Source organism: Sardina pilchardus, chromosome 19 (assembly GCF_963854185.1).
Source record: "Sardina pilchardus chromosome 19, fSarPil1.1, whole genome shotgun sequence".
Classification (NCBI taxonomy): domain Eukaryota; kingdom Metazoa; phylum Chordata; class Actinopteri; order Clupeiformes; family Clupeidae; genus Sardina; species Sardina pilchardus.
The window spans coordinates 11,109,485-11,119,079 of NC_085012.1; the positions used below are offsets into that span (position 1 = coordinate 11,109,485).

Genomic DNA, 9,595 nt, shown 5'->3' on the forward strand with positions numbered 1-9,595 from the left:
GGTGAGAGCTCTATTTTATCTAAAGTGAAGTCACCGCACAAGCCTTAAAAAGCAAGTCACATTTATGTGCCTGCTCTGAAGCTACTTCAAATCTAAAATAGATAGATATATTTTTTAAAACTTTATTGGCCTGGCCTGGCCTGGCCTGGCCCCCAATTCAGACAGTCTCTGAGAACTTCAAGTCCTGTCATCAACAAAAGAATGATAGAAAAACAGCTTTTCAGAGTGGCAGTAACAGTTTATTGCATTACATGAGTACAGTCTGGTAAATGTTGGAGATATTTAAATAGATGCATATATTATTAACTGAAATATAAAGTTAGCCGCCACCAATACCACACAGACTTGTATTAAGGCACACTGGTAAAACGATAAGTCAGCCCTGAGGAGCTCGTCTAAAGCCTGACTGTACACACAAAAACCTGATCCTTTCATGGCACTCTCTTTGATTTTAACAGGCTTTGGGTAAAAACACAGGGCAAAACTCTCACACACAACACTCAGTCACTTGTTGCATACCATTTCACTGGAAAAACACTCCTATCCATAAGATTAGGTCAACATCAAAGTGAAGGACCATTGAACAGTCAAAACTACAACAGTGCTCCACATGCTGAATGATGGAAGAAGGTCCTCCTCAGCCAGAGAAAGTGCACATAATATGAGAAGACTTTCTATTTAAAAAAAAAAAAATCAATTCAGTTACTTTGTGGATTAAAAACCCAAGAGTGCAACCATGTGCACAAATGAGGGGTGCATCTCTTGGCCAGTTTGCTGTGCAATGTGCTGCCTTAAAAACCCAAGCTCGTAGCAGGGGTTAGCAAGGACACTTCTTGTCATAGATCAGTAACAACATGGCTCTTGTTTTAGATGAATTAACAGGTGAAAAACAGCCCGTGTATGGCTGTGTAAGTGAACAGTCAGTGCAGTCTTCATCTATACAACGTCTGTCTGGGTTTGGTAGTAATACTAATTGTGAGCTTTGGTTTGTCTTGCACTCAGTGGCAGTTCTGACATTTGGGGTGGCAGCGTTGTTTAGCGTTGCAGCGGCATCCACCACTGGTGTCCCCAGGGCCCTAGAGAGACAAGAGGTTAGTAACTAGCTGTACAGGCACATCTGTGACCAACAATGTCGCTTTCGTTTTCCAGATCTCTGATGACTATTCAATCATTTCAATAGTAGTTCATTTACATGTAAAAATGTGTATTTCTTTATCTATGCTTATTAATATTACAATAATATTATGATATTACAATGCAATTCTGTTATGCATTTAATTTCTTTATTTAATTAATTGACTTTCTTAATTTAATCTAATTGACTTATAACTCAGAGTGTGCAGCATCTCTTTCTCTCTCTCTGACTAAGCTTTAAACCTAGTTGCCTGCACCTCAACGTTGGTGTGCGTTTGCACCTCTTCTTCCATGCATTTAATTTCTTTGTCTGAGGCATGACCAATGAAAAAAATAACATATACAGTGTTACTGTAAACACTGTGGGATTTAAGCTTTTATGAGAACTTCAGTCTGCTGCACCCAGATCAGAAAACACACATAGACACGCACACGCACACGCACACGCACACACTTCCTTTTCTTACCCCAGGTCCCCATCGTGGGCCTCTAGTAACCCAACAGATCTCTGTGTGACAGACCGTGCAGCGCAGCCAATCACAGCCTTCCTTTTTCTGCACAATGATTCCACACTGAGGGCAGTGCATGGCCTCACCAGACCGGACAAGAGTCTATGTAGAGAGAAATTACATTAGGAGTAAACTTCTTCATTCACACCAACAGAAAAATGCATAATAATGAAGCACTGTATGGTGGGTTGACTCATGTGTTTGTGGGTTGATGGTGCATTAGCATACCCTGGTGGTTAACAACTGGAACTACAACCTGCTTTCAAAATTTGCCCTGTGAATCTGCAATGTTGTAGCCCCCGACACATAAGAATTTTTTGGAGCCAATTTCCAAATCATCAAAAACCTAAGAACCAATCACAACTGCTTGTCTTGTATGGGGGCAGACTTTGTACATTCACAGAGGAGAACGGTAGGCACTACTAATAGCTGTGCTGATAGAGTCTAATCAGATTAAACAAATGTGTAAAACCTCAATTTTTAGTCAGATGTTTTTGCTGCACATCTGAAAGAGTTTCGTAAGAGTTTAATGTTCCAACTTAAGTTTCATTTCACCACAAGTTACAGCCCTCGGAAATGGGAAATGAACCAAGGATTTTCAGACCAACTGTCCCTTGAGGTTGGGCTGGTGTTAGCCAGGCTCGCAATTATGTGGTTATCTGGTTGCCATGGTTCAACTTACTATGCGACTACGTGGTTAGATATCTATCTTATGTGACGAACACAAGATAGATATCTAATATCTTATCTTAGATATAATGTGTATGATCCAGTGAGCAGTTTGTCACAGTTTTTGTGGACCTAGTGTAACTACTATAAATTTGAACAAGAACAAAAACAAGAACAAGAAGAAGAAGAAGAAGAAGAAGAAGAAGAAGCACAACAACTACAACGACAACAACGACAACAACGACAACAACAGGCCAACCTTTAGAAGGTCTCTCGTCCTTCGTGCTGCAACGTCATTACTGGCTCGGGCGGCCAAATCATCCTGATACTGCTTACAGTTCATCCCTTCGTGAATGGCCTGAGAGAGATAAGAGCCAAATAATGAGAGCGTGTGTGAGGGGGACTAGAGCAAAAGACAATTTCAGAAATGTTGTCTGGTTGTCGTTGTGTTTCCATCATGCTTACCTTGCAGAGGAGGCAGTTTGTCTTTTTGCACACTGGGCAGTGAAACGTGTTGACCGTGTCCTCGTACTCGCACCAGCCCAGGCAGTCAGGCGTGGCGCAGTGGTAGCTGCCCTCACAGCGCGACTCGGCCACGGAGAGGCCCCTCTGCAACCACTGCTCATACTCTTCTGACGACACCAGCTGAGAGAGAGAGAGAGAGAGAGAGAGAGAGAGAGAGAGAGAGAGAGAGACAGAGACAGAGAACAAAGATGATGATAATGATAATGTCAATATAAATGTATTTGTACAGCACATTTAAAAAAAACAACAACACTTGACCAAAGTGCTAATAATGACAAAGATTACCATTGTTCAGCTATCTGAACAATGGTTGTGTTAGCTATCAGCTAACACAACCTAAAACAGCAGGTTGCGTTAAAGTGATGATTCCTTTTAAAGAGCCCTCACCGCTCGTATTTCTCTTTCCTGTAGGGTGCAGTTACAGGCGTACAGATCATCCCGGTATGGGCAGGCCACCTGGGGATCTTCAGACATCTTGATCACTGAGCGTAGACATTCTCTGCCAAAGGAAAGACACACTGATCAGACACATTTCTATTCGAGTTCAGTACAACCATATATGCAACCCAAGGCTGCAATATATACTATTTATTCACTGAACACACCCAATCTGTCTGATTTAAGGGGGGACCCTTAGTTAAATTTGGTTGTCAAATTATATTAAATCCAATAGTTACGGTTACGGTTATGCTATTTGGCAGACACCTTTGTCCAAAGCGACATAAAAATAAAAAGTCTGGCGCCCTGCATTCATTCATTCACTCTTTCCCCATGTCCCTCAGTACGTTTCTCACTTGCAGAAGCAGTGCAGACACTCTCTAAGCAGCACCCCTTCCCCTGGCTGGAGCTCCTGGTAGCAGATCCTGCAGTCCACACAGTCGGGGTTCGGTACCAGGTCCTGGCCGTCCATCTGCACCAGGCGGGCAAAATTCTCCCGGCGCTCTGCCTCCCTGGCCTGATAACGAGATAACGAGACAACACACATATAGACATACACAAGATGTGCCTAGTACCATTGTGTTTTAACCAAAATTCTGTGCCTAACACGATGAAAACACAACAAAACAGATTCAACACAACAGTTTATTTGATGTAGGATACAGATTACATGTGTAACTTAATATTTCGAATTGACACTAACATGGTGAATCGCCTGCCGTCAAGTACATTCAGGAATAGGTCATGTGTCAGGACAGTTATATGTGGATATGCCTTAAAACCCATTTTTAAAACAAAACATTTTTCTTTAAAGGATATGAACATGTGAGGTCATGCCAAACCCAGCAGTGCAGATGAGATTATACAAAATACTGACAGCCCAAATGGACCCATTCTTGAGATTATGCCAAGTACTGAGAGCCCAAATGAACCCATTCTTGAGATTATACCAAATACTGACAGGCCAGATTAACCCATTCTTGCCGTACAATCCATCTCAGGACTTTTTCATCAAAAATCTCAAATCAAAATGGATGGGCCTTGACTCACACTGTGTAGTTAAAAGAAATGTCACAGTCTTATTTAAAAACATTCCATTTGTACAAAGACACTCACCACTCCCCTAATCCCGACCTACTGTATATATACACACATTTACAGTCTCTATACACTAATGAAAACTTCCATCTGTCCGTAGAAAATAAAATACAGCTTTGAGAGCTTTACAGCTTGCTTTGCTTTCAGGGAACTAAAACTGTCCAAAAGTTAACATTAGTGTCCGTCTGGTTGAACACAGCTTCACTAAAAAGGTCAAACAGGGAAGTTGAGTCAATGGATGCCAGCGACAGGACCCGTAATGTCTAAATACTGAATTCAGCACCTCATTGTTGTCAACGAGAGTAATCCTGCTGACTTGGAGAAGTAGGTGCTGTTGTATTGTTTGCCGACATGATGTGTGTTTCTGTAAGTAGTCCTAGTGGAGGTTGAACAGCGAAGAGGTGTTTGTGTGTGTGTGTGTGTGTGTCAGTAGTCCTGGTCGAGGTTGGCCAGTAGTGGGTTGTTGGGTTCAGCAGCGGCCCTGAGCTCCTCTCTTCTCCCTTTCTCCTTGGAAAAGACAAAGAGACAAAAGAGAAGAGAGTCAGCCTGGGGAAAGCACTCCTCCCACCAGCCCTCCACGGCTAAACCCCACAACACACGGCCCGCTCTCTCTGCCAACCGCTTGAAAACTACTCTCTGTTCCTGTCCATTTTCAATGACCTCCTTTCTACACTTTAAACTACAAACGGGCTATAGATATCACTGCTGGCTGAGACAAACAAATTATTTTTTGTTTTGTTTTGTTTTTTTTCAGATGGTGGTGAAAACCATAATGTGAATCATTGGTCCTGGCAGGCTACACCGACCGGACACGTAATTGAAGTGTTCTGTTTGCGTTGCGTTATGCTGCAAAGATTTGCTCCCACTGCAATCTGTGAAAATGGTAAAAACCAGATGTGATAGCGGCGCATGCATTTAAAGAAATTAGAGAAGTCTTCTTAAAAAATAGTTTTACCTTCCACAAACCGAGTGCTTTAGTTACGCATCCGGTGTAGTCCAGTTGTTATTTCACTGGACCAACTGAACGTCAGCAACATGCAAAACACAGGCTTTGTAGCATTGAACTGGTGTGTGTTGTAAGGTAGAATAGAATAGAATAGAATATATACTTTTTTGATCCCGTGAGGGAAATTCAGTTCTCTGCATTTAACCCAATTTAACCGAATTAGTGAACACACAGCACACAGTGAACACACAGTGAGGTGAATCACACAACCCATGGCAGTGAGCTGCCTGCCCAACCAGCGCCGCTCGGGGAGCAGTTAGGTGCCTTGCTCAAGGGCACTTCAGCCGTGGACTGGTCGGGGATCGAACCGGCAACCCTCAGGTTACAAGCCCGAAGCCCTAACCAGTAGGCCACGGCTGCCCAGGTAAGCAGTTGTATGTAGCACTACATATGCCTAAGACATACAGTAGTACAATAATGTTCATCTAATCTAATCTAATAGAAGCAGAAGAAATTATGATTTATGAGTGTCTATGTGTATGTGTCTATATGTGTGTCAGGGGTGTGTGTGTGTGTGTGTGTCTAACCTGTTGGTACTGTCGGACAGCTTCTTTCTCCTGCTGGATACGGCGGAGCTCCACAGGGTCTGGTCTGTAACTCCCAGGGACAGTGTAGCTCTCCGGCCGGTCAGTGCTGCAGATCTCACAGCCAGGGCGAGTGGGCTTATTGATGAAGGTGCAGGAGGGACAGGGCCAGCCCATCTACACACACACACACATTTCAGTTTACAACCATTCAGACCAAACATATCCGAAAATCATGATAGTGAAGGGAGTTTACACGTGGCATGGTATGTACAATTTGGAAATAACTCTTACATCTGAGAAGAAGGCGATCATTTATGAAGTAAAAAGTGAAAAGGTTGACTGACATTTAGCAGACCCTTTTGTCTGCTACTGCGTTCGCAAATCGAACTTGAGTCGACCGATTATCAGTTGGTGATGCTACCCCTGCTCCACTACACCATGTTCACAAAATAGGCAATACAGACACCTGTAATGTTAACCTGTGTGTACCTGGTTGTTGTCTTTGTTGGGTACAAGGGCTTCATTGAGCTGGGGCATCTCCAGGTGGATAAGGTCACGGATTTCACCGATGCCTAATCTCTCTGCATTTGCTGCTAGGCTACCTAAAAAAATAATAACAATTTGAAAAAACCCAGCAGACTATAATAATCGTCTTTGAGGATGAAGGCGTACTTCTGCCTTTCAACTCTTGTGACAACTCATCATGGGATTGTTACATCTGAGCAAAAGCGTTGTACCAAACAAGGCATGCCCGGCTACCGTCCGCACCTGTGCTGTTGTGGCCCAGCCTGGGGGGCAGAGTGCTGTAGCCCCTCCAGAGCTGTGAGGCAGGCCCGTTGCTGGGTGAGGCTGAGGGAGGGGGAGGGATGGGCATGGGGATGAGAGACGTGGCCGCGGAGAGCAGGGTGCTCTCCTGGTCCTGCTGGCACTGCTGTCGGCTCAGGTGAGCCTGCTGGGCCGAGAGCAGGTAGAGGAAAGCCGTGTCGCCGTGCCGACGCACGCCGTAGGAGGCCAACGAGCGCGGCTCGGCGCACAGGCACTGGCCAATCACCCAGCGCTGCACGCGTGGGTGGAAGCCATACTCGACAAACACCTAGGAAAGAGATAGGAGAATGCCGACAAGACACACACACACAAACAAGACACGACATAAATATCACATAGAATAAAAAAAAAATGACACGACACTCAGTATAGTCATCATTAGGAAAGAGGAATGGTTTGTCTGACCTGTTGCTTGAGAGCAGCGACAGTGGTGTGGGGGAAGACTTTCACTGTGACACAGCAGGACGAGGAGGCATCCTCCACAACAACTGCCAGGCTACAGAATGCAAACATAGCACTCTGAAAATTGAACTCTGTGTGTGTGTGTGTGCGTGTGCGTGTGTGTGTGTGCTTGTGTGTTTACACACACATCATAGGAGGGTGACAAAAATAGATAATTACTTTATCTCTGCATCTTCATAGTTCTTCTCAGAGGGCTGGATTCTCAGAGGCATCTGCTTGCGTGCCAGGGATGCAGCGCATACTGAGGCTGCCTGAGTATCACCTGCCTCGATGGCCCGGGAGAGCTCCACACACATCTCCTCTGAAGAAAGACGGAGAGAGAGACTTTTCAGAAGCAGAAGAAGAAGGGTAACGACGTTGACACAAAACAAACAAACACAGATTCACAGTCAGGTGGCATTTACTCTCTGGTATGTGAACCAGACTACTGGGAGATGCGTGTAAGTGAGGGCACCATCAGTGGGCACGAGGACTCGAGTACCTGTGCTGGGTAAAGAGGTAGAGGTAGGGTTGGGTTCTAGAGGCTCCAGCGCCAGTTGTCCATCACCTTGAGACGTGCCATCTGCCACTAACAGAAGAGCAAGGTAAAGTGTGGTCAGCCTTTTGGGTAACAGCATGTCATTTAGACATTGGGACTGATTGAACTGATCGAATAATCCGTCAAACGACTAAGGATGTGATGGAGACTGACCTCGGTGCGCCTCCCTAAGTGATGACATCACAACCGTAGCCCACTCCTGTGCCTCTCGCTCACAGCGAAAGTTAAAGGTGATGCGGTCATGTGGGGGCATCGCAAGGCTCAGCTCATGACAACGCGGCGACTTCACCTCGTAACGGACTGCCCTGAGGTCAAACTCTGCAATGGACTGGGTGAAACAAAAAGGAATGAGTAAACTTAACTCCAAAAAAGACAAGCTAGCAAGTGCCTTAGTATGTCTGGTGTGCAACATGACAATATCAGTCAGCATTAAGAGGTCCACACATTTTTTAGAGTGTATAGATTCCCTGTATTGTTGAGCCTCCATAATCTCAGAAGATGCATTTGTCAACTCATAAGATTGATTCTACTGGGTAACTTTTTCGAGGCTGGAATAAACACTCCCTGAAATCTGTATAACCCTTTAGTAGAAAGAGGAGGGTCACCTTTAAATCACTAACATTTTTCACATACAAAAAAACTGTATAATCTACAGTCGGCTAGGTCTGGTTGGACACTTAGGCCTAAATTAAATTCCAAGACACTCCAGGTAGTTGTAAAGAACTGTAGCACCTCACTTGGTAACACGGATAATAATAAAAACAACACGTGACTTGTAACAGTACACGTCGTGACGGTCTTTACTTTAAAATACAGCTCACATTAGCCCACTGTTAGCTGAAGTATGGCTTAATTGAATCAAAGTCAAGTTTTGCATACTCATCTTGTTTTAAAAATATTACATGTGGTTTAATATTTGACTACATTTCTAGTCCCAAAACATAATATCAGTGGATTGATTTATCCTTACCACACTTCGACCAGTGGTTCCGTTAGCGTCCCTTAACGTCAAGCGGAATTCCCCTGCTTTCCCCGGGTCCATGCTAAGCTGAAGCCGAAGAGACTCATCGCCTGCCCCTGGAAGACAAAGCGGTCGTATACCAGAGTGGCATACTGACACCCGCACCGACATCAACACAGTGTTACAGCCGGATTGTGCGGCTCCATAGCCGGGAAGAGAGGAGGACGGAGCTGGTGTTTGGGTGTTCGTCCACCCGCCTGAGCTCAGCGACATTTCGCTGATGTCTTCAGGCGGGGTTTACGGTCAAAAGACACACTTTTCCCTCTATGGTTTTCGTCTTGGTGCTGTCAAACAAAATCTGATTTATATTTACCGACCGTCCTCGCGTATAATACCCAGTTTCGTCATTATGCATAGATTTTATTTGCTAGCTTCATGCTAACAACAACGTAGTCCGAACAGGAAGCGCGTACGCGCTGTAAACTCTCCTGTGAAACGTTGCGCCTCCGACGATGGATCCGAGTGTTGAACTGTGCAGGAGAGCTGGCACCGCACTGTCTATTGGAGCAGTGAGGGGATGTCCAACTTTAGTTTGCCAGTGTCCGATGAGTCATCATGAGATCAGCAATTAGATAGTTACGGGATTTTATTTCACTTCTCTATCTTTACTTTTCTAAACTGCAGGCCTAATAGACTAGGCAATATTTGCAGCAAATTTGGCAACTCGTCTTGATGGCTTCGAAATCTTATCTGCAACCTTGCTTGGTTTAATTATTTGAAGTGAATATGGCAATCGCTCATTAATTATTAAGCAGGGTGTTTGGCTTCAGTATCTGTCTGTCTGTACCCTGCTGCTCAGGCTTAACCAATAACTTAACCAATTTTGTCACACATTTCAGTGAT

General features: G+C 44.5%; 1 protein-coding gene across 1 annotated transcript; it reads right to left on the bottom strand.

Moving 5' to 3' along the window:
- Window positions 1–217: 217 nt before the first annotated feature.
- On the bottom strand, window positions 218–9,408 carry shrprbck1r (sharpin and rbck1 related). Its single transcript, XM_062521627.1, has 14 exons — window positions 8,702–9,408; window positions 7,885–8,059; window positions 7,675–7,761; window positions 7,353–7,494; window positions 7,137–7,227; window positions 6,675–6,999; window positions 6,396–6,508; window positions 5,907–6,080; window positions 3,632–3,792; window positions 3,225–3,336; window positions 2,778–2,957; window positions 2,572–2,670; window positions 1,602–1,745; window positions 218–1,076 (listed from the first exon to the last, which is right to left on the bottom strand). The coding sequence occupies exons 1-14, from the start codon at window positions 8,963–8,965 to the stop codon at window positions 999–1,001; spliced, it is 2,145 nt and encodes a 714-aa protein (XP_062377611.1). The 5' UTR covers window positions 8,966–9,408; the 3' UTR covers window positions 218–998.
- Between the last annotated feature and the right edge of the window lie 187 nt (window positions 9,409–9,595).